The sequence below is a fragment of the Schistocerca nitens genome, chromosome 4, assembly GCF_023898315.1.
Source record: "Schistocerca nitens isolate TAMUIC-IGC-003100 chromosome 4, iqSchNite1.1, whole genome shotgun sequence".
NCBI classification, from domain to species: domain Eukaryota; kingdom Metazoa; phylum Arthropoda; class Insecta; order Orthoptera; family Acrididae; genus Schistocerca; species Schistocerca nitens.
Window position 1 is genome coordinate 124,620,172 of NC_064617.1, and position 26,400 is coordinate 124,646,571.

General features: G+C 43.7%; 1 protein-coding gene across 1 annotated transcript in view; it reads right to left on the bottom strand.

Moving 5' to 3' along the window:
• The window catches only part of LOC126252163 (sodium-dependent neutral amino acid transporter B(0)AT3), a 169,129-nt gene extending 144,694 nt beyond the window's left edge, over positions 1 to 24,435 (bottom strand). The window contains exon 1 of the mRNA XM_049953031.1: positions 24,259 to 24,435. Coding sequence (XP_049808988.1) covers positions 24,259 to 24,435 — 177 coding nt within the window. The remainder of the gene's footprint in view (positions 1 to 24,258) is intronic.
• Between the last annotated feature and the right edge of the window lie 1,965 nt (positions 24,436 to 26,400).

Sequence of the window (26,400 nt, forward strand, 5' to 3'; positions counted from 1 at the left end):
CTTGGTATTAGGCATAATGTACTGTGCTGTGGGTGTACAAAACCAAGTTTGTCAACAAAAACCTTGATGCATCTATTTAAGAGCAATCCATTTTCCATGAGGGAACGTGTAGTGGCCGGCCGCAGTGGCCGAGCGGTTCTAAGCGCTTCAGTCTGGAACCGCGCGACCGCTACGGTCGCAGGTTCGAATCCTGCCTCGGGAATAGATGTGTGATGTCCTTATGTTAGTTAGGTTTAAGTAGTTCTAAGTTCTAGGCGACTGATGACATCAGCTGTTAAGTCCCATAGTGCTCAGAGCCATTTTTTAAACATGTATTGGATAGAAGTTCTCCACCCAAACACATAATGAGTGCAAGTGGTACATTTTGGCTTTTCACCACTCATGGCTTTTCATAGGACAGGTTCTCGTAAATTTGGGCTCATATACTTAGAAAAGGAAGAATTATATCAGGTCTGGTCTTACCCTGTATACTGGGCTCCAATTTTGTCGCTAAGATGGGGTTTCTTTTGGACAGGACACGTAATAACATTCATTTCAGCAGTAAATCAGGCATAAGATCTTCTTTTGCCAGTATATTGAATGACGTGCCAGATCTATAGGAAGAGAATGCAAGTAGCCCTTGCCCTGGTACGTAGTCCACGGCAACACCAAATGAATCCTTTGATCGTCTGGATGGCGCGGTTAATAGAAAAAGGCATTTGCCACGAGTTTCCCGAGTTGTTAAGCTTTGAGCGAGGGACCACCTACTGAGCTGGTGTTGAAGAAGCTATTCTGGAGGAAGAAAACTCAGTAGGTTTTCGCCACCGCGAAATATTGAAAGAGCTGATTGACTACGTGTTGAATAAGAGGATAATTAGACCTTCTGCAGCACCTATATTTTTAGTGGGCAAGTCAAATGGCAAGAATAGATCTAGAGTCGACTGCAGAGAGTCAAATAAAAAATCATACCACAATCAGTCCCCTTGCCAGGTTTACATTACAGTCTTCGATTGTCTAAGGGAGCAAAAGCTTTTCCTACCCTGAATGTTAGCCAAGCATGTAACCAAATACCGGTAGCAGAGAAATCTAAGCTCCTTACAGACTTTCGACTGCTGGAATATTTATGAGTTTAATCCATTCGCACTATCAACTGTATCAGCTGTACTCTCTCAATTAATGGACCAACTATTTATTGATATTAAATTTTCATGTGTCCGCAACTGTTAGACGATTTAGTCGTCTATAGTAAGACTAGACAAAAGCAGATCCAGCACTTCAGAGTAGTATAGGTTGACTCTTACACAGAAGATTACAGCAACTAACCACTTTTTTCAATGCTATTTATTTATTTAAACAGCGTCGTTACCGGTTTCGAACAGATAGGTTCATCTTCAGACAGCTTGAGAGAAGGTTTTACCTATCTCGACAAAGCAGGTCGTATGGTGAACTCTGATAAAATGAAAGTATTAAAATAAATCTGGAACCGGAAAAAGTTATCTTGGACTTTATGGCACCCAAAAATACACTACTGGAAATTGAAATAAGAACACCGTGAATTCATTGTCCCAGGAAGGGGAAACTTTATTGACACATTCCTGGGGTCAGATACATCACATGATCACACTGACAGAACCACAGGCACATAGACACAGGCAACAGAGCATGCACAATGTCGCCACTAGTACAGTGTATATCCACCTTTCGCAGCAATGCAGGCTGCTATTCTCCCATGGAGACGATCGTAGAGATGCTGGATGTAGTCCTGTGGAACGGCTTGCCATGCCATTTCCACCTGGCGCCTCAGTTGGACCAGCGTTCGTGCTGGACGTGCAGACCGCGTGAGACGACGCTTCATCCAGTCCCAAACATGCTCAATGGGGGACAGATCCGGAGATCTTGCTGGCCAGGGTAGTTGACTTACACCTTCTAGAGCACGTTGGGCGGCACGGGATACATGCGGACGTGCATTGTCCTGTTGGAACAGCAAGTTCCCTTGCCGGTCTAGGAATGGTAGAACGATGGGTTCGATGACGGTTTGGATGTACCGTGCACTATTCAGTGTCCCCTCGACGATCACCAGTGGTGTACGGCCAGTGTAGGAGATCGCTCCCCACACCATGATGCCGGGTGTTGGCCCTGTGTGCCTCGGTCGTATGCAGTCCTGATTGTGGCGCTCACCTTCACGGCGCCAAACACGCATACGACCATCATTGGCACCAAGGCAGAAGCGACTCTCATCGCTGAAGACGACACGTCTCCATTCGTCCCTCCATTCACGCCTGTCGCGACACCACTGGAGGCGGGCTGCACGATGTTGGGGCGTGAGCGGAAGACGGCCTAACGGTGTGCGGGACCGTAGCCCAGCTTCATGGAGACGGTTGCGAATGGTCCTCGCCGATACCCCAGGAGCAACAGTGTCCCTAATTTGCTGGGAAGTGGCGGTGCGGTCCCCTACGGCACTGCGTAGGATCCTACGGTCTTGGCGTGCATCCGTGCGTCGCTGCGGTCCGGTCCCAGGTCGACGGGCACGTGCACCTTCCGCCGACCACTGGCGACAACATCGATGTACTGTGGAGACCTCACGCCCCACGTGTTGAGCAATTCGGCAGTACGTCCACCCGGCCTCCCGCATGCCCACTATACGCCCTCGCTCAAAGTCCGTCAACTGCACATACGGTTCACGTCCACGCTGTCGCGGCATGCTACCAGTGTTAAAGACTGCGATGGAGCTCCGTATGCCACGGCAAACTGGCTGACACTGACGGCGGCGGTGCACAAATGCTGCGCAGCTAGCGCCATTCGACGGCCAACACCGCGGTTCCTGGTGTGTCCGCTGTGCCGTGCGTGTGATCATTGCTTGTACAGCCCTCTCGCAGTGTCCGGAGCAAGTATGGTGGGTCTGACACACCGGTGTCAATGTGTTCTTTTTTCCATTTCCAGGAGTGTAGTTATACCTTTGTAATACCACTTGATCGGGACAGAAAACTTTTTTTGAATATTTTTCTGGATTCGGGCATAAACCGCCACCATTGAATGATTTCTGTAAAAAAAGGTGGGAAGTTTGAGTGGAGCGAATTCCAGAATGCCCTTTACAGGGTTGAAGCAAGCTTTAGCTATGGCTTCAGTTCTAGCATTACCAGATTTTCATAAAAAGTTTGTACTTGAAGCTGATGCGTCAATGGTGGGAATTTGAGCATTATTACCGCAGGAAAGTGATGAATATAGTCATCCTATAACTTGCGCTGAAAGAGCCCTCAATGATTTTAAAGTGATTATTCGGTTTATGAAGCTGAAGCTTTGGCTAAGCTATTTGGTCTGTAAAAATTTAAATAATATTTTGAACATACTCATTTCCATCCAGAAACCGATAAGCAAGCTCTGACTCGGGCATTAGGCAAACCCTACAAAATAGGACGCATTATCAGACGGGTGGTTTGGATATTGGCGTTAAATTTTGAAGTCTGTAACATTTGAGGGACTGACATCATGGCGCATACTCTTAGTAGAATGTTGGAGCAAGAGAGGCTAAAAGAAGAACAGCGTCTACAATCTACTAGTTTGATAATCACTGATTCGCCCAAGTTATTTAATGATATTAGAGCTTCCCAAGATAACGACCCAAATGTTTGTGCCATTAAAGAAAGGTCAAAGAAGGGTGAGGTAGTGAAAAGTATTTTGTCAAGCATGACGTTTTATGCTGTAGAGCTCAATATATTTAAAGAAACATAAAATTTTGGTTCCTACTTTGATGAATCACCAGTGGAAGAGGGTTGGACGTTTAGATATATGTAACACATTATGGAAAAACTTTACATGGCGAAACCTGGAAGGAAATATTGAGAACCTAACTGCAGTTTGTAAAAACTGTGCTAAGAATAAACCGGCACAGATTTCAAAAATGAAGTTTCTATTATCTAAACACATAGGAAATACATTTGATAACATGTATATTGATTTTTAGGACCACTTCCAAGATCTAAAAATGGCAATTGTTATATATTAGTTTGTGTTGACACATTTTCGCGCTTCACTTAATTTTATCCACAAGGGTGGCTTCTTTTAAGACTAATATTCAAGTGTTGCAAACCATACTTGTGATATGTGACCATGTGACTACGTTGCTCACTGATAACACAACGTGCTTTTTACCTCTTATATGTTTAAACTTTTTTTCTAGATATGGGTATACACCATAGTACAACAACCCCTTATTATCATAACCTTTCTATGCAGAAAGGGTAAATAGGAATCTACGCTCTGTTTTAATAGTGTGTCACAGTAAAGATCAGATGTCGGCTGATCGCTCAGTCCTGTAGTTGATGTTGGCCTTTTAACACGGCCAGACATAAATCACCAGGCCACACCTACAGAGTTTAAGTGAAGAATTGTGACTCCATTCAGTAATCTATGGTCAATTGATGACCTGTTGCCAATGAAGGTCTGTCCTAAGCAATTGGTTGCTTAAGGAGAAAAGCAGAAAATAACATTAAACAAGCACATGTTCGTGACATGCAGTGATACAGCAGCAGACAACAGCCAAATCCTTACATGTTAGGGGATAAAGTTCGGTGAAGAATTTTTGATAAAATTACTGAAAAGCCTTTACCTCGTTTTAGTGGGGCATGGAAATTGTAGGTTTCTTAACCCCACTAACATTAATGTTCTTAAATGTCGAGCGAAAATGTACCTTTCGAGTTCACCTTTCTCAGGTAAAACTGGTAAGTGGTAGTATCACTAATGGATGGTATGTTTTTTGGCATCTAGTGTAATGCGTGTACTATGCGATAATTCAAGGATTGTGAGGGGAGTGAGTACCACTTTGTGACATATTTTCATTGTCACGAGCCTTGGAGATTTTTGTTTCCGAGCTATAGCGCACTCAACCAGAGGAGGAAGGCCAAAGCAGTCGGCAGGGGAACCTGGTGTGTTGGGAAGTTTCCCTGTCTAAGCAGTAAACTGACTGCTGCAAGTGGCTTGTGAGTGACAGCTCCGAGGAAAAATCTACTGTTTGGGAAGAGGGGCAGTCTAGTGGTGTCACTGATTGCGGCAGTACCTGCAGCACGTTGTTTGTTTACATCTGCCCTGGAATGTGGCGTAGTGCACTGTTCTGTGGATGTACAAAACTGTCACAACGAAAACCTTGGTGCGTCTATTTGAGACTAGTCCAATTTCCACGAGGGGAAATGTTGTGGATAGATGTACTCCATGGAACGTAAGTGGTACATTCTGACTGTTCCCTACCTATATGTCTTCTTAATTGTATTGTGCTTCTGGATTTTCCTCTCCACAACTCTCGGATTCGTTAGGGTGGTTTCGGGGTTTGTTTCCAGACTCACTGGGTACGTATGTTCAAGTGGCCTACAACAGCGCAACTCTGGTTACAGTCACGACGAAAACAATTAGTCATACATTGGGGGCAGAGGTGAGATGGAAATTGTTAGCACTGTGGGCATTGTGTGCTCATTTGTAAGGAATAGTGTACTGGGCAAGAGGTAACCTGGGTGCTTTCTGTGCTAAACTTATGTAAAATTTGGATCATAGGAATGGGCAGGAAGTGTTAATATGCCTCCTATAATCATTTATTTCAAGCTAGAATTTTGTTATTGTAAAGAAATTGAATGTTTTGGTTTCATGACGACTGTAAGTTTATGCGTTGGCTCACATATCAGTTATTTTATGAAACACTGTGTTAAGTTTGTTCACTGCTATGACCATTTAAGTTTTATCTCCGAGTTTAAAGTGTGTTATTAGACTATTAAGTATCTTAAATATGCACTTAGAAGGCATTTAATTCCCCAATGCCTCAGAGAACGGTAGCTTATACCTCGGTCAAATTATAATGTGATACATTTTCCAGATGAGCAAAGTGTCCATTGTGTAGTATTTAAGTGGGTGATCAGAAGGACAATATGTACTTAGATACATGTAAGTTGCAATGCACCGTTCATTTCCGAAGGGTGAAGAGAGTTAATGTTTGTTAAATAGTCGTTCTGCACTTTATTTACCTAGTTATCCCTCCCACTACCGACCAGTGTAATACATGATTTCACCATCCCCAAATCACTTACCACAGACGCACACGACAATAGAGCGTGAACAGCCCACCTGCTTCGCCGTTGTCGAGACTCTTGTTCCCAGGCGCCGGCCCACAACAATCTGTATCATAGTAGATTTCTCCATTTGTGGCTCGTATCGTCGCTACACTGAGTCACTGTTCGTCTCTGTTCCCTTGTACCCTTTCCTTCCCGCGTACATATCCCTAACGCCACCAGTCTCTCGATGGGCTGTGGTAACAACATTTTAGCTGGTACGTTTATTGGGAAGAAGACGTGAGTGACATGTTGGGTGATTTTGGGGTATATAGAGTGCTACACAAAGTGGTCAGCCCTGGCATCAACAGTGACTCTAGACCGGCTAGGAATAGAGTGAAACTGAGCCTGGACGATATGAAGCTATTCTTTCTCAAGCTATTCTTTCTGCATTACAGACGATTCAGAAACTACAACTCTGCATCTCAGCAACAAGTAAAGTTGTCAACTTGTTATTCAATGCTGCTTCAACGCTATGCCAGAGTTCATCAGCGGAGTCGTATCAGTCTCTCGGCAGTCCGCAACCAGATGTCCTCAATAGGTGAGAAATATTGAGAACATGCTGACCGGGACAACAGTCGATAATCTTCTGTATCGATGCAAGAGCGCCCATACACGGCTGCGAAGGAACCGCGCCTCCCCCTACCCCCCCCTCCCGCCCTAGCTCTCAGGGAAAGGAAAAGATATTATGTAGACACGTGTTTTTCTGTCAAGAAAATGACTTAAAAGTCGCTATGACGCAGGTTTCTAACAGGTTTAGAGTTGGTACTATGTAGAATACTTACAGGTTTCCACAATATTAAAAATGAAACTTCCTGGCAGATTAAAACTGTGTGCCCGACCGACACTCGAACTCGGGACCTTTGCCTTTCGCGGGCAAGTGCTCTACCATCTGAGCTACCGAAGCACGACTCACGTATGGTCCTCACAGCTTTACTTCTGCCAGTATCTCGTCTCCTACCTTCCAAAGCTGTGAGGACCGGGCGTGAGTCGTGCTTCGGTAGCTCAGATGGTAGAGCACTTGCCCGCGAAAGGCAAAGGTCCCGAGTTCGAGTCTCGGTCGGGCACACAGTTTTAATCTGCCAGGAAGTTTCATATCAGCGCACACTCCGCTGCAGAGTGAAAATCTCATTCTGGAATATTAAAAATACTCCATAACCTCAGATCTTGCCTCCCCCCACCTCTCCCTCTCTCTTCCTACAAACTATCGTATGAGCACCCTTGTATCAAGGTAGGACAAAACTGGCAACACGTGGTCTTCTGCCATCTACAGGGGTTGGTCAAAAATATGGAAACGCTGCGAGAAATGGAGACGTTAGCCAAGCCACCGTTGTATCTGACCACGGACGGCACCTGTGCAAAGTCCTCGACACGTTCCATGCGTCAGTCTGGTTAGAGCAGTGGTCTTTGAAGTTGTGAATGCAATATGTTGGAACTAAGTGAATTCGAACGTGAGGAAATCGTTGGTACTCGTATGGTGGGTGCTCCAGCAACGAAGGTACTTTAGCGTTTGGTGTTTCATGGGATACCGTATCGAAGATATATACCGCATACAGGGAAAGCGGGAAAAATCTTCCGCAAAGTCAAAACGCGGACGAATGTGTATGTTAAATGATCGTGACGGACGATCACTAAAGACGATAGTGACGACAGATAAGAGAACGACAGCTGTAAAAGTCACTGCAGAACAGGAAGTCACACTCGCAAACCCTGGCAGTACAAAAAGTACACGAAAGGAGCTCCATCAGCTGGGAATCGCAGGGCGATCCTATTCAATACCTCAGTCCTATTCAATACCTCCTCATTAGTTATATGATCTACCCATCTAATCTTCAGCATTCTTCTGTAGCACCATATTTCGAAAGCTTCTATACTCTTCTTGTGCAAACTACACTGCTGGAAATGGAAAAAAGAACACATTGACACCGGTGTGTCAGACCCACCATACTTGCTCCGGACACTGCGAGAGGGCTGTACAAGCAATGATCACACGCACGGCACAGCGGCCACACCAGGACCCGCGGTGTTGGCCGTCGAATGGCGCTAGCTGCGCAGCATTTGTGCACCGCCGCCGTCAGTGTCAGCCGGTTTGCCGTGGCATACGGAGCTCCATCGCAGTCTTTAACACTGGTAGCATGCCGCGACAGCGTGGACGTGAACCGTATGTGCAGTTGACGGACTTTGAGCGAGGGCGTATAGTGGGCATGCGGGAGGCCGGGTGGACGTACCGCCGAATTGCTCAACACGTGGGGCGTGAGGTCTCCACAGTACATCGATGTTGTCGCCAGTGGTCGGCGGAAGGTGCACGTGCCCGTCGACCTGGGACCGGATCGCAGCGACGCACGGATGCACGTCAAGACCGTAGGATCCTACGCAGTGCCGTAGGGGACCGCACCGCCACTTCCCAGCAACTTAGGGAGACTGTTGCTCCTGGGGTATCGGCGAGGACCATTCGCAACCGTCTCCATGAAGCTGGGCTACGGTCCCGCACACCGTTAGGCCGTCTTCCGCTCACGCCCCAACATCGTGCAGCCCGCCTCCAGTGGTGTCGCGACAGGCGTGAATGGAAGGACGAATGGAGACGTGTCGTCTTCAGCGATGAGAGTCGCTTCTGCCTTGGTGCCAATGATGGTCGTATGCGTGTTTGGCGCCGTGCAGGTGAGCGCCACAATCAGGACTGCATACGACCGAGGCACACAGGGCCAACACCCGGCATCATGGTGTGGGGAGCGATCTCCTACACTGGCCGTACACCACTGGTGATCGTCGAGGGGACACTGAATAGTGCACGGTACATCCAAACCGTCATCGAACCCATCGTTCTACCATTCCTAGACCGGCAAGGGAACTTGCTGTTCCAACAGGACAGTGCACGTCCGCATGTATCCCGTGCCACCCAACGTGCTCTAGAAGGTGTAAGTCAACTACCCTGGCCAGCAAGATCTCGGGATCTGTCCCCCATTGAGCATGTTTGGGACTGGATGAAGCGTCGTCTCACGCGGTCTGCACGTCCAGCACGAACGCTGGTCCAACTGAGGCGCCAGGTGGAAATGGCATGGCAAGCCGTTCCACAGGACTACATCCAGCATCTCTACGATCGTCTCCATGGGAGAATAGCAGCCTGCATTGCTGCGAAAGGTGGATATACACTGTACTAGTGGCGACATTGTGCATGCTCTGTTGCCTGTGTCTATGTGCCTGTGGTTCTGTCAGTGTGATCATGTGATGTATCTGACCCCAGGAATGTGTCAATAAAGTTTCCCCTTCCTGGGACAATGAATTGACGGTGTTCTTATTTCAATTTCCAGGAGTGTAGTTATCGTCCATGTTTCACTTCCATTCATGGCTGCGCTCCATACAAATACTTTCAGAAACGACTTCCTGACACTTAAATCTACACTAGATGTTAACAAATTTCTCTTCTTCAGAAACGCTTTCCTTGCCACTGCCAGTCTACATTTTATATCCTCTCTACTTTTCGACCATCATCAGTTATTTTGCTCACCAAATAGCAAAACTCCTTTACTACTTTAAGTGTCTCATTTCCTAATCTAATTCCCTCAGCATCACCCGACTTAATTCGACTACATTCCATTATCCTCGTTTTGCCTTTGTTGATGTTCATCTTATATCCTCCTTTCAAGACACTATCCATTCCGTTCAACTGCTCTTCCAAGTCCATTGCTGCCTCTGACAGAATTACAATGTCATCTGTGAACCTCAAAATTTTTATTTCTTCTCCATGGATTTTAATACCTACTCCAATTTTTTCTTTTGTTTCCTTCACTGCTTGCTCAATATACAGATTGAATAACATCGGGGAGAGGCTACAATCCTGTCTCACTCCCTTCCCAACCACTGCTTCCCTTTCATGTCCCTCGACTCTTGTAACTGCCATGTGGTTTCTGTACGCATTGTACATGTGATAGATGTAACGGCAGCAGTGCAAATTACCAACTATCTGAAAAAGTTGTTGTATATCTCCCCCCCCCCCCCTAAGTTCACTCCTGGTGATGACCAATATAACATTGACAAATGTGATCTATCAGCGTTTACTTCCTCGGAGCTTCCACACAGGCTTACGGTTATCGAGATAGAAAGCTAGATATATAACCCCTGTCCTTGTCAGTGCAATGAAATGTACCTCAAACGAGCTTCAAAGCATAAATATGTATGTGACTGAATAACGTTTACATTCACTGTACAGACTACATGTACCATAAGTGCAAACAGCTCTAAGAGTGAAAATATCATTCTGGAAACATCCCACAGGCTGTGGCTAAGTCATGTCTCCGCAATATCCTTTCTTCCAGGAGTGCTAGTTCTACAAGGTGCGCAGGAGAGCTTCTGTGAAGTTTGGAAGGTAGGAGACGAGGTACTGGCGGAAGTAAAGCTGTGAGGACAGGGCCTGAGTCGTGCTTGGGTAGCTCAGATGGTAGAGCACTTGCCCGCGAAGGACAAAGGTCCTGAGGTCGAGTCTCGGTCCGGCCCACAGTTTTAATCTGCCAGCAAGTTTCATGTCAGTGCACACTCCTCTACAGAGTGAAAATCTCGTTCTAGCTCTAAGAATTTATATTATTGGCCAAGTAAGCATCCAAAAGTTTAAAAAACGTCTACTACCATATTTTTCAAAATTCCGTCTTGTGTTTCTGTCTCAATGAAGAAGATATTTCAGCAGAATGTGCCTACAGGAATCCTCTGATCGTACGTACCACCACAGTTTATACGAAACATTGCCAAAGAAGTAACGTTAGTCTCTCTCTCTCTCTCTCTCTCTCTCTCTCTCTCTCTCTCTCTCCCTCTCTCTCTTCATAGATGAGGCAACCGAAGTCATGAATACTCGAAAATAGGCTTGAACTTATTTAGCTTTGCAAACGTGTTCATGGAGTTAGGCTGTTTAATAGTTTTATGGTTGTCCAACATTTATCCACAGCTACTTCCGCGCTATACAATGGACACTGGTAACATGTTCATCTGATCTCAACAAAGTGACTACAATACACTGTCGAACCATGATGCTTGGTATAGTACACTGCTGGGTTATATGTGGACTTTTAAAGTCAACAACCCGTCTCTCGTGGCCTGTTGAGAATTTTTGTGAATGTGATGCGGCTTTAAGGCTTAAATTATTCGAGAATGATTGAAATTGTCATGTTAATATTGATCCACACACCGCAGCTTGGTAGGATAACTTCATACATATGAACGAAAAGTGCTGTGCCCTCCACCCAGAAAACAACGGCGAAAACGGTATCTGTTGGGCATCAATGAACATCTGGCACACGGTTCTCTTTCAATATTCATTCAACTCAGTATTTCACCTCAAGGAAATTCAGTTAAGCCCTATATGTATCTATTTCTTCCCTTACTATTTTCTTCATTCTACTTATTCATTTTGTTTTGTAATTCTATATTTTATGGCATTGTAAATGTATTGCAAGCTGTTGTATATTCTATTGTACCATTATGTATAAGTCTTACCTAAAGTACAGTGTAATTCTTGATACTTACTGATAATTTAGCTTTTGAATTTTCAACCATGTAACAAATCTCAATGATTTATTTTCATTATTATTTCCCATGTAAAATACCTTTTCAGATTGTTTTCCAAAAGTCTTGTATTCATTTATTTTTATTTTTTGTGTCAGTTTAATTTCAGTCGTTATATAGGCTATTCTGTTGCTGTAGCACATGTGCATCTCTTCTGTTGAATGTAATTCTTTATATTCATCTGTCATTTGTATAATAGGACATACTTATAACTGTTACAAATTCAAATTCAGGTGTAGCGTGATTTATCGTTGTGTATACTATTTTTCTCTTCTTATTCTTCAAACACACACACACACACACACAAGAGGGGGAGACAGAGAGAGAGAGAGAGAGAGAGAGAAAGTGTTTTCCCATTGTTTAGTCTTAATGTTTTCTTGTATGTTCCCTTCATGTTTATTTCTGCTTAGCTTAAATAACTTAATTGTGTTACAATTGCTTTGTCAAATACGAAATTTGTTCTTTTTTGGTGCCTCACTCTCTAGCTGTAATATATTTTTCTAAGTTGTGCACCATTACTGTATCCTCTTTGATGATGATATTCAGTTATAACACTGATGGCGGCCTTGTAAGGAAGCACAAAAATGGTTGAATTACTTAGTACTGCAAAAGGCCCATATTTTTGCGCTTTTCATCCATAAATAAAATTATTAATACGAGGGGTAGTCATAAGCCTTTATTTAGTACTGAGAAAAAATGAATTTAGGTAATTATTTGAGTGTTTGTAGGTAGATGTCTGTAGTTATGGAGCACATTGAAATTTCCTAGCCTTAATACTGTAGCACGCCCTAGACAAACCGAAATAAATTGGCACAGCCATATAATGACGTGTAGTATCGTGCTGTTAAGTCTTTTGGAGGGGAACAACATTGCAACAATCCAGTGTGAGATGGTGGAAGTGCGCGGCAACAGTGCACTATTATACGACACAGCTGTTAGCTGGCGCAGATGCTCCGCCTGTGGACAGACGACTATGAACGACGCAGAAAGAAGAATCAGACCATTTCTCTGTGAAGGCCTGAACATCACATGAGGTGTGGAGATACTGGTGCTCAAACACTGGCGAATGCCAATCGAATTGTGGAAGATGTCGAAATCAGTCATGGATCAGTTTCCAACATCTTGCACAATGTTTTGAACATCGTTGGCCGCTGGGTTCTGCGAGTACTCGCCCCCATTTAAAAATCCGTCCGAATCGAGGCAGGAGCTATACCGAGCCAATTCAGATGACTTTTTTAGCCGACTACTCACTACGGGTGAATTCTGTGTGTGTCACTATGATTCCAAGACAAAGGAGGAAACAAGCAATGGAAACATGTGGATTCACCGCCGCCGAAAAAGGCGTAGACCCGACCATCATTAGACAAAGTGATACTGAGTATTGTACTGAGACTGCCGTGGGTGGTGCTTACAAATCATAATCGCCAGGGAAACTGTCGCAGGAGTGTACTACCGAAGTCACCTGACGAGGATTTGGGAGACAGTCAAGACGGAGCTTGGCGGTAAGCTGTCCGAGGGGGCGATTTTAGTATTCGGCAACGCCACAGCTCATTCTGCTGTAGGATAAACTGACACACGCTGTCAAGTCTTCTAGTCTTCGTGCATGGCATTACAAAGCCTTCTCTTTTCCACGTATGAAGAAAGTGTTGTGTGAAAGGCACTATATAAAAAAAAAGAATGACAGAAAAGTGGTTTTCCTTAACAGCCGAAAGGCAGCTCATCACCAATGTCATCCATCGTTGGGAATAGTGTATCATAATACAGGATGAGTGTTTAAAGTATGACATTATGGAACCACGAAAAGCTGATGCGATGTTTCTACATTCACAGATAATCGATTTCGGTCAATTGACCTTCTTCAGTCACGGATTAACATTCCACCAGGTTACAAGAAGGTTTCTTGGCATTTTGCAGCATCTGTCACATGTAGATCCCTGTTCACTCTAAGACAGGGGTTCCCAACAAAATTTTATCGAGGACCCCCTCATCGAGCACGATTGGTACCTTGTCATATCACAGTATCAAGTACCTAAAAAAGCCAAATTAAGAATTTTTTATACGTTTTCTATTATTGGTACTTGGAAAAAACATTGACATATTCATTATTGAAAAAATATTGAGTTTAAAACTTTTTCAATTTAGCCATCATTGTTCTTGTTAAATTTTTGATTATTGCTCAAAAACTTTGTCTTCAAATCTGGGTGTTTACTATAACAAACTCCTTAAAAAAAATAAAAATTGAGTATGAACTGAAAATGACAGGAAAAAAATTACAACTGAGTATCTATCAAGTATTCTGCACTTGAGATAGCATTGAGTAGACATGTGTGAAAAATAAGAAAACACTAATTTCATACAAGGTATTATTTATTTGAAATAATACAGTTACAACAGAGTACTCCATCAGTATACAGTTAGTTTTAATTTTCAGTTCTTAATGGGCTGAGTTCAATCTGACCTTTGAGTCCATCATTTCTGGAATATTAGGTTACAAACTTGAAACTTTCACTCTGAAATCCGACCACATGTCGAGCCGATTCCTATATTTCTTTTTCGTGAAACACTTGGAAGAAAATGCTTGCTCACACTGATATGTGGTTGCAAATGGAAGGATCTTTTTCATTGCCTTATCTCCAAGTTTCTTGTAGTCCTTGCATGCTGATGTCCAGAAGTCTGTAATTTTATCACTGGTGAAAATGTTTATCGTCGTACCACAGTTGGACAGGTATACAAGTTGATATTGCTCTTCTTCAGTGAGGCCTTGGATTTTGTCTATTTCTTCACAGCTGAAGGGATTTCGAATCCATCTGTCGTCAGGGTCAGGTTCAGGGAAATATTCTCTAAAAGTGGTGGCTAGGCTGCATAGATGCTCGGCTACATTGATCTTGATCTAGTCAGGCAAACTCTCCTCTGATGACCCGAAGAATTGTTTTAAAGTAGAAAAGTTAGTTAGGACTCGTTTTCTATCCTTGACGCCCAGATCTGACACTTTTTGACCATAGCAGTAATCTTATCCTCAAGTGTTCAAACACATCAGCTAAGTACGCAGCTGAGCAAAGCCAAGACAAGTTAGTGAGAAAATCCGCGTACTTTGTGTCAAGAAGGAAGACACGAACCTCGTCTCTAAGTTCAAAAAATATTGACAAGATCCTACCTCGAGAAAGCCATCCTACTTCAGTATGAATAAGAAGTTGCTGATGCTCACTGCCGGTCTCTTTGCACTCTAGGAAGACGCTACACGCAGAAGTTAGCGTTCGCTAAAGCTCTGCTCACGCATGAAGCGGCCAAAACAAAAAAAAATCTGTTGTCATAAGAAATATATTTAATATTTTTTTTTATTCTAACAGCATCTTGCGGACCCCTCTGGCATAGCTCATGGACCCCTGGGGGTCCGCGGACCACCTGCTGGGAACCACTGCTCTAAGACAAAAGAAAACGACGCACGACAAGGATTTATTTGAATGGGGCGGAAATCGGTAGATATGATGTACATGAGCAAACAAATGGTCACAATTTCAGAAAAAAGTGGATGGTTTATTCAAATGGTTCAAATGGCTCTGAGCACTATGGGACTCAACATCTTAGGTCATAAGTCCCCTAGAACTTAGAACTACTTAAACCTAACCAACCTAAGGACACCACACACACCCATGCCCGAGGCAGAATTCGAACCTGCGACCGTAGCAGTCCCGCGGTTCCGGACTGCAGCGCCAGAACCGCTAGACCACCGCGGCCGGCGATGGTTTATTCAAAAGACAGAATGTCACAAGTTGAACGAGTCAATGACGCGTTGCTCCACGTCTGGCCTCTATGCAAGCAGTTATTCGGCTTGGCATTGATTGAGTTGTTGGATGTCCTCCTGAGGAATGTAGTGCCAAATTCTGTCTAATTAGCTCCTTAGATCGTCCAAATCTCGAGATGGTTGGAAGGCGCTACCCATAATTCTCCAAACGCTCTCAACTGAGGAGAGATCCGGCGACCTTACTGGCCAGGTATGGTTTGACAAGCACGACGACATGTAGCAGAATCTCTCGCCATGTGTGGGCGGTTATTATCTTGCTGAGAGGTAAGTCCAGGGCGGCATGTTGTGAAGGGCAACAAAACGAGGCGTACATTGGCGCTGTAAGGGTGTCGCGGATGACAACCATAGATGTCCTGCTATGAAGAGAAATAGCACGCCAGACCGTCACTCCTGTTCGACTGGCCGTACGGCGGGCGAAGGTCAGGTTGTATCGCACCTCTGTGCGGATCGTCTCCACACATGTCTTCGACCTATAATTTCATTGACTGGAGCAGATTTGTCTTCAGTGACGAATCCCGCTTCAAAGTGAAGCCGGATGAGCAGCGAAGGTCTGTCTGGAGTCGTTGCGGACAGCTGTGGGATACCAACCTCTCTGCCATAAGCTTTTTCTCTTGAATAAATCATCCAACTTCTCTGAAAATGTAATCGTTTGGCGGTACATGCAAATCGCACTTGTCGATTTCTGTCCCTTTCAGATAATTCCTTCGTAGAACGTGTATGTGACAGATGCTGCAATTGGAATCATTATGTATTTTACGCCAAAGAATCTTCCGTTAATTTAAAGTAACGCCAATCAGTGTCTTGAAGATACCGAATCTCTGTGAGTAAAGACACATTACAGCTGCTTCTAGTAGTTTCACGGCACCGTTCTTTAAATGCAATATGGTTCTGGAGGAACAGCAATTATCTCGTGTGTTGGTAAAAGCACTCCGTCTTCAGGCCATGAGGGGCCTACCGGGACCATCCGACCGCCGTTTCATCGTCAGCGGAGGATGTGGACAGGAGGGGCGTGGGGTCAGCACACCGCTCTCCCGGTCGTTATGATGGTATGCTTGACCGAAGCCGCTACTGTCGAGTAGCTCCTCAATTGACATCACGAGGCTGAGTGCACCCCGAAAACTGGCAACAGCGCATAGCGGCCTGGATGGTCACACATCCAGGTGCCGACCACGCCCGACAGCGTTTAACTTCGGTGATCTCACGGGAGCCGGTGTATCCACAGCGGCAAGGCCGTTGCCCTTGTGTGTTGCTAGCAGAGACTAATCCGAAAACCTCTTCCAATAACACAAGGAACTCGTTTTCAAGAAAGTGTAGATAACGAGGCCCGATGCACTTACACAGAAATCAACTATCACACCACACCAAACATTTCCAAAGAAGCGTTTTGAATATGTGTCTCGACAAAGGCATGTGGATTTTCATCAGGCCACCAACGTTAAGTTACAGAGTGTTACTGGTACGAGTGTCGTTGATACCGTCAAAAATCAAACTGTCTTCATCAGTAAATAGTATTAACCGGATTGCTCGACGATTTACAATTAGCTGACGACAAAATCCAATCGTTTTTTTTTCGTCTCCTTCTCGGATTTGTTGAATCGGCTGTAAATGATGATAGAGACTGCGCAAAGGCTATGTCTGCCATATTCGTTTGTGTTGCACGCCGGTATCTGTAAAAATCCTACGTGTGCTTGCTGATGACTACCGGCTGGGTAACGTCTTCTACAACATCCACACTCTTTTTCATTCGCACGTTCAGGTGAGATATGATTGCTGAGAAGGGCGTCAGTCTCACACAGTTTAGTGAAGACACAAGCAAACATTCCTAAATGCTTGGTACGGTGCTGTTAGAAAATCACCTACCATATTTTGTACAAGCAGCATCAGCCTTTCCATTTTAAAACCCGTTCACAAATACCTAATCGATTTACTCAGAATTTGTAGATACGTTGCTCTATGCAAGCATGCAGAATTGGGCAACAAATCACAAACACAGTTAAAAAGAATCAATTACGTAAAGTTAATAACAGCTTGAACTTTCACACAGAAAAGTCAGTAAATAAACCAATAAACCCTTAGGATCTGGAGTACCAAAACTCGAAATGAAAATTTGTCTCTGTAACCAGCTGCTGGATCACCGTAAACAATAAAATCTGAACACGCCTCATAAGGAATACTATCAACTTATAAAATAATTACTATTTCCCCTGATACATCCTATACATATTGAAGCTGCACACCACAATTTACAGAAAATATTAAGAATGAATATGTTGAAAAAGCGGATAGATAAATCGAAACCAGATTTTAAACCGTAAGACATTTCCAGTGCACACATGTACTCTGAAAATTTTTTGGTTATCAACTGCAGACTGAAACCAAGTACGAGTAGTCGCAAAAAGGTAGAAAGTTAGAGAATGGGACCTAGCTAAATTGAAATAATAGGAGGTTTTTGAGAGTTTCCGAGGGAGAGTTAGGCAACAATGGACTGAAGCAGAGGGAGGAGATACAGTAGAAGTCGAATGGGCTGTTTTGAGAGATTAATTTGTAAAGGCTGCAGAGAATCAAGCAGATAAAAAGCAAAGGTCTAGTAGGAGATATTAAAATACTACTTTGTCTGTTTTGTTTATAGGCCTCTGTTCCACAGTCGCAGTTGTACAAGTAATATAGGTTATACAACATACCATCTTTTGCGATTTTACTAAAAGCTGAAAAGTCTTATTTTGTCTAAATAACACTTTTCTTACAGCTGCAAAATACGATATATAACATATAGTTAGCAGGAATGGCTAGAGGACAGATGGAAGGCTGTAGAAGCGTGAATAATTTGCTGAAAGATGGATACGACGCACACTAAATTTAACAGATGTTTGGAGATAAACAGCTGCATGAGTATCAAGTGGCCGTAAGCCAGTATCGACTAAAGAAGGGGACGATGGATGAAATATATAGAAGGGCTACGTAAGGGAAACGAAGACAAATTATAGAAAGGGAAAGCGAAGGAAATGAAGATATTATGGGAGGTAGATACTATGAGAAGAATTTGACGTAACAAAGAAAGACCCAAGTGGAAATAAGGTCCCTAGAGCAGACTAAATCCCTACAGATTTACTAAGACTCTTGGCCCAGCCTTGACAAAACTATTCCACCTGGTCTGCAAGACGTATGAGACAGTTGAAGTACCGTCAGAGTTCAAGAATATTCCAAACTACGCATGCGTGGGCAAGTGTGAATGTTATCGAAGTCATGGATGTAAAACAATGCCAGGATTTTTTTTATGGACGAATAGAAAAACTGGTCGGAGCCGACCTCATGGAAGATCAGTTTAGATTCTGGAGGAATGAAGGAAGTACCGAGGCAATACTGACCCTACGAGTTATCTTAGAAGATAGGTTACAGGAAGACCTTTATAGCTTTTGAAGATTTGGAGAAAGCTTTTAACAGTGTTGGTTGGAATACAATCTTCGAAATTCTGAAAGCAGCAGGGATAAAATATAGGGAGCTAAAGTTTATCTACAACTTGTGCAGAAATCAGACGGCAGTTATAAGAGTGAAGGACATGAAAAGGAAGCAGTGGTTACGAAGAGAATCTCCGATGATATTCAGTCTTTTCGTTTAGCCATTAGTAAAGGAAATACAAGAAGAAATTTGGAAAGAGGATTACATTTCAAGGAGTGTTAAAATTTTCGAGGTCTGCCAACGACATTCTTTCAAACGCGGATAAGCACTTGCAGCTGAACGGAGTAGATAGTGTCTTGAAAACAGATTATATGATGTACAGCAATAAAAGTTAAACAAGGTAATGGAATGAATAAAATTTGGCGATACTGAGAAAAATCGATTAAGAAATGAAACACTAAAAACAGTAGATGAGTTTCGCTATTGTGCCACCAAAATAACTGATGGTGGCCAAAGTAGGGGATACAAAATGCAGACTGGTTGGAGAGAGGGAATCACTTCTGAAAAAGATGAACTTGTTAACATCTAACACAAATTGAAGTGATAGAGTAATTAATGAATAGGTACTCAATCGAATTGGAAGATAAAGAAATTTATGGCACAACTTGACTAAAAGAAGGGATTAATTCACGCTACACATACTGAGGTATCAATGAATCGTCAGTTTAATAATGGAAGAAAGTGTTGGGGTTGAAAGTCATAGAGAGAGACCGAGGAATGAATACAGTAAGCAGATTCAAACACATGTAAGTTATAGTAGTTACCTGGCGATGATGAGGCTTGCAAATGATGGACTGGCGTAAAGAGCAGCATCAAAACAGTCTTCGGACTGAAGATAACAACAACATCAACAAGAACAATATCTCATCATCATCATCATCATCATCATAATCATCAGCCAATTCAATCATTAAATGATGTGGCCTCTTCGAGTCGTGGCTTCAGGTAGGCTTTCAGCAGTCTTCTCCAAGTAGGACGGTCTTGGGCAGGTCTCTGCCAGGTGTTACCAGCGATCTTCTTGATGTCTTTGTCACGTCTGTCCGGTGGTCTTCCTCTAGGCCTCCGGTGCTCTCTCGGACTCCACTCCAGTACTAGCTTCGTCCATCTGTTGCCTTTTCTTCTTGCGACGTGGCCAGCCCACTGCCATTTCAAGGAACCTACTGTCTCTAAGATGTCGTTAACCTTCGTCACAGACTGGATGTCATCTGTCCTTTTCTTAACCTTTCTTGTATAGCCCAGCATTGATCTCTGCATGGCTCTCTGTGCTGTCCTAAGTTTCCCTTTTGTAAATGAGTTCAGTGTCCATGTCTCGCAGCCTTACGTCATCACAGGAAGAATGCCTTGATCAAATACTGCTTTCTTCAGATTTACTGGCATTTTTGATCTGAATACTGTTGAATTCTTCCCAAATGCTTGCCAGCCAAGCTTGATGCGTCGATAGATTTCTGGCCTTATGTCTCCCTTCATATTTATAATCTGACCAAGGTAGACATATTCACTGACCTCTTCTAATAGACTGTCCTTGACTTTCACATCTCCAGCTGGGACCCATTTGTTGGTCATTACTTTTGTTTTGGAAAGGTTCATGTTCAAGCTAACCAGCTGACATTCCAATGAAAGATCTGTAACTAAGTTTTGGAGCTCTGCGAAATCTTTGGCTATTAAGGCAATATTATCAGCAAATCTCAAGTTGGTAAGCCTTCTTCCATTAATTCTAATTCCCGTACCTTCCCAGATCAGCTTTGACATAGCCATTTCCAATACAGCAGAGAACAGTTTTGTGGAGATGGGATCGCCTTGCTTGACACCCCTCATGATGCGGAATCCTTGAGTTGATTCGCCGATGTTAACATAAGCTGAAGAATTCTCGTAGATTTTCCTGAGCACTTCAATGTATGCTGCTCCCACTCCTTGCTCACTCAAAGCTTGGAGGACAGCTACATGGCTAACGGAGTCAAATGCCTTTTCAAAGTCAACAAAGGCAATACAGAGAGGCAGTTGGTATTCATTCGCTCTGCTTATCACTTCACTAACGGTCAGAATGTGGTCAATAGTGATAAAATTGATTCGGAATCCTGCTTGTTCTATAGGTTGGGCTGAGTCTAGGGTGGAACTAATTCGGTTTAACAAGATCTTTGTGAAAATTTTGTACAAAATTGAGAGCAATTGATAAGACGGTAGTTTTTAATATTGTGAATACTTCCTTTCTTGTGCATCAAAATAATCTTAGCCTTGTTCCACGATAGTGGGATTGAAGATAGTGCAGACAGGAAGTAAATACTATTGCCAAGTGATTTATTGTTACCTCTCCTGCCAGTTTGAGGATGTCAACATTGAGCTCATCATCACCCGCCACTGTTCCCTTCTTCATGATATCTAGAGCACACTTGACTTCCGATGGGAGTATATCTGGAACACTAGGTACATCGTTTAATTCAGATACACTCAAATTTTCCCTTGGATTGCTATGCAAATTGCTATAAAAGTCTCTGATGAACTTCAAAACCTCCTCCTTTTCAGTGATTCGATTGTCATTTCCATCGAGTGCGATAATCTGCTTTTTACCGATTGTGAGTTTGCGTTTGGCTGCCTTTAAACTTGTTCTCGAAGCTTGCTCGTAAGGCGTTTTCAGTGAATTTCTGTATGTCAGTTTTCATTTCTCTTCGCACTGCTTTACATAGTTCGGAATACGCTAACATGTCACGATCGGTTTGGATTTTGATTTCTCTCCTCTGTTGTAAAACGGTTTCAGTTTTGGCACTGAATTTCTTTGGTTGTTTATATTTTTGGCATAGGCCACCGACTTCTTGTGCACTTGAAACAATCATTTCCGCCAAATCACCATGTTTAGTTTTGTGGAACTTGCTTTGGAGGACTTCTTGGAGTTCCGAGGAATGTTCTTCCAGGTTTTTGAGGTTGATTACCCTTCTCTTCCCTTTCACTGCTTACACTGAGTTCGACCCTTGCTCTCACAAGACGGTGATCACTGCCAGTGTTGAACTGATTTAGCACTGATACGTCTTTTACAATCTGCGGAATGTTTGACAGAATAAAGTCTATCTCATTTTTGACAATGAAATTTGGGCTCCTCCATTTTCGGTCAGGGTGCTTCTTAAAGAACGTATTCATGATGGACAGATTGGTGTACTCCGCGAACTGGACTAATCTCTCACCTCTATCGTTTCGGTCCTCAATCCCATAGTTGCACACCACTGTGTCGCCCGGTTTCTTGGTGACAACTTTTGCACTGAAATCGCCAATGACCATTTGGATGTGACAATCGCTACCTCTTTTACAGGTGCTATCCAGACTTTCATAAAAGGATTCAATTTTTTCGTCAGGGTGACTTGAGGTGGGAGCGTACACCTGAACAATCTGTATTTTATACCTATTCGACACGTTCAGGACCATTCGAGCTGTCCTGCTGGAAGTTCCTTCTAAGACAGATACTCTATCAGCAATATTCTTGTTGATTAAGAACCCAACTCCATTGAGTTTTCCTTCTGGGTCGCCACAAAACAACATTTAGAGGAGGATTAATGCTATCGCCACGTTTCATGGTGGTATGCCTCGGTAGCTGCGCGGTCAATGCAGCGAATTGCTAACCGAAGGGACACGTGTTCGATTTCCGACCGGGTCGGAGATTTTCTCATGTCGGCAACTGGGGGTTGTGTTGTCCTTACATTCGTACCGTCGTAACTCATGCTACACTATTGAGAAGACTGTATAGGCATGTCCTGAAAGCCAACAAATTAAAAAAAAAAGAAAGAAAAAAGTTTCTTGGTTTCGAGGTGCGTCAACCATTCGTACGAGGGGGAGTCAAATGACAACCTTAAATTTGTGATAACAAATAGAAATTTCGCGCCGTTATCCTGTAAGTCGGTAAGCGTGCTACAAACAGCGTGCAGAGTGGCCTGTAGGTGGCAGCATAGTGCAGATGCACACATACCGTCGCACTATTAGTATAAAGATGGCCGCCCCACTTGCACCAGGGGAGAACAACGTTCTGTTATTCGGTTCTTACGTAGTGAAGGTATGAAACCTATTGAAATTCATCGACGAATGAAGGTTCAGTACGATGGTGCATGTTTGTCACAGCAGCAAATGTACGAATGGAGTAGGAAGTTCGCAAATGGTGTGACTTCAGTGGAAGATGCTGCTCGTCCAGTTCAGGCACAACGAGTTGTGACTCCACAGAGCATTGCAGCGGTTGAAGCCATAGTGAAGGAAAACAGCCGAGTGACACTGAATGACATTGCAGCATGTTTACAGATTAGTGCCGTGCGGGATTAGCCGAGCGGTTTGAGGCGCTGCAGTCATGGACTGTGCGGCTGGTCCCGGCGGAGGTTCGAGTCCTCCCTCGGGCATGGGTGTGTGTGTTTGTGCTTAGGATAATTTAGGTTAAGTAGTGTGTAAGCTTAGGAACTGATGATCTTAGCAGTTAAGTTCCATAAGATTCCACACACATTTGAACATTTTTTACAGATTAGTCATGGTTCAGCACATCACATTGTGCATGATGTGCTCCAGTTTCATGAAGTATCTGCAAGATGGGTGCCATGGCAGCTGACTCCTGAAATGAGAGAACGACGTGTAGATGCTTGTGAAGAACTTCTTCGGCGCTTTGAACGAGAAGGTGATGGCTTCCTTGCAAGAATCGTTACTGGGGACGAAACCTGTGTTCACATCCACCAACCGGAAACGAAGAGAGCGAGCAAGGAATGGCGCCATTCCTCATCAACAACACCACAGAAGTTTAGAACAGAACCATCAGCAGGGAGGGCTATGCTTACTCTCTTTTGGGACGAAAAAGGCGTCATTTTGGAGCATTACATGCCTAGAGGGACCACTGTCACCAGTGTATCATACACAGATATCCTAAAAAGTCATCTGCGGCCTGCAATGAAATCAAAGCGACGTGGATTGCTGTCTGCAGGCGTCCTTTTGCAACATGACAACGCAAGGCCCCACACTGCCCGTACAACAGTTGCAACAATCACAGACCTGCATTTTGAGTGTCTTCCTCATCCACCATATTCACCAGACCTTGCCCAAAGTGATTTCCATGTGTTTGGACCACTCAAAGACGCAATGGGAGGAAAGAAGTTCCGTTCTAGTGAAGAGGTACGCCACGCGGTGCATGAGTGGTTGCGCGGACTACCAAAAGAATTTTTTTCTAAAGAAATTTATGCACTTTGTAAGCGCTGGAGGACTTGCATTGAACATGGGGGAGATTATGTTGAAAAATGATACAGCTCTGTACCACTTCTGCACAATAAATAATATTTTTAAAAAGATATTTAAGATTTTCATTTGACTCACCCTCGTACAACAGCTTTTGGGGTTTGTAAGGCGTCTTTTCTCATATGTGGAGTTGCGTACCTTCGTGTTGGGGCTGGAGTCGTCGAAGGCGATGTTGGTAGCCCCATAGCTGTTGGAGCCACCATTCTCGACGACAAGGCGTCCGCGCATCTCCTTCATCTCGAGGCGGTCGAGAGATCGCTGGGGATTCAAGTTCTGGGAACTCTGTCTCCTCACGAGATGTGCTGTGTTGGCCATGGCGACTCCTGGTGTTGCTGATCACATGGTCAGCAACATCTGAAACAAGCACAGGGAAGCACCTTTAGGGCTTAGAGTTTAAAGCGGATGTGTGGAACGAGAAAACACATGTGTAGACGGTAGCTTGTATGATGTTTGTCACATATTACGGGGACCAATCGTAAGACACTGAAACGAACAAATTGCGTACGACACTTGTAACTGCCGTGATATACAGAGACAGAAGTAAAATGTGTTACAGCATCATCTTGTGTAAGTAGGCTGTTTAGGTTTTTATATTGGTAACGTCATGTAGCGCTCAATATGAAAATCACTGACTGTGCTGTGTGCAGTCTGGATGTCATGAACTGATATATATATAATGACTTTTGAACACTATTAAGGTAAATACATTGTTTGTTCTCTATCAAAATCTTTCATTTGCTAACTATGCCTATCAGTAGTTAGTGCCTTCAGTAGTTAGAATCTTTTATTCAGCTGGCAGTATTGGCGCACGCTGTATTGCAGTAGTTCAAGTAACGAAGATTTTTGTGAGGTAAGTGATTCATGAAAGATATTGGTTATTGTTAGTGAGGGCCATTCTTTTGTAGGGATTTTTGAAAGTCAGATTACGTTGCGCTAAAAATATTGTGTGTCAGTTTACGCACAGTCATTTATTATTTTTCTAAGGGGACGTTTCACTTGTCGTAACGCTACCAGACTGATACTATAGTATTTCCGTACGTGTAGGAAATGTTGATAAACATTCACCTTCATACGAGGTTATTTTCCCTATTATATTTATAGGAACAGTGCATTCGTGCAGATAAAGACTGTTGTGAGTATATTATGGCTATTGGATGTGTCTAATGTTACTGGAATTGCCCGGGTGGAGATCGCAACGTGGCATGGCCATACGACAAGTACGAGTAGCTTCTCAATCTCTTTCGGAATTTGAGAAGCGTCGATTCGTTATTATGGAGGGCATAGGATCATCATACCGACAAATCACACAGACACCTGGCTGTAGTGCAGCGACTGAAGAACGAATGTCGGCGAAATGGGCTCTAGACAACAGTGTGGCAAGAAGAGTAAGCAGGGGTCCTTCCAGAACGACTACACCACGAAAAGATCGTGGGATTGTCTGAATGGTTCTGACGAACGGGTGGATGGTTCGGACGAACAAATGGATGACAACAACCGAAAACCGGGCAGATGTTACAGGCGAAGTGTCACCGCGAACGGTCAGGAACAGATTACTGGAAGCTGAGTTGAGACCTGAAGTTGCCTTGCGTCGTTTACCACGGGAATTATACCATAGAGACTCGCATGGTTTAAAGGAAGAGTCAAGTGGAGCACTGAGTGGAATTCTGTGGCGGTTAACAATGAGATTCGCTTCTGGTTGTGCCGGTCGGACAGACGTCATTGTGTCCACAAACGAGATGGTGAAAAATCAAAGGTAGCAATTATCCTCGACGTCCTTACTTCTCCGGCTTGTGAAAGACATATGTAATACTTCAGCCAGATTTCGGTTGTGCGGAATATACGGGATGAGGTACGTTAGACGTAACGCAGCTTTTACTTATCTTATTTCTTGAACGGTTCCAGATATGTAAACGTGGTTTTCGGCAAATGACTGCACGCTGAAGGATACATAAGTGGTTTGTAAGAATAATGCTCTGATCTGTGGTATAAACCTAGGTATCGAAAACAATGATTCTTTTTAATGGAACTGTACGCTTTTCAGAACTACATTCAGTAGCTTCTGGAAAGAGAATTACTGTGATATAGCGCTTGTTACTATTAGCGTTGAAGCCTTTCACAAAATATCCCGAGAAATGTACTAAAACTGGAAAGCAATGCGGCCAGGATTGGCTGCTGCGATGCAAAAACTGCCAAGCAGAACTCTCATGTAAGACTCTGTCTTTAGATGCAGTAGGACACGCCTACGCTACCAATAAAGGGGCAGAGCCTAGTCATCATCAC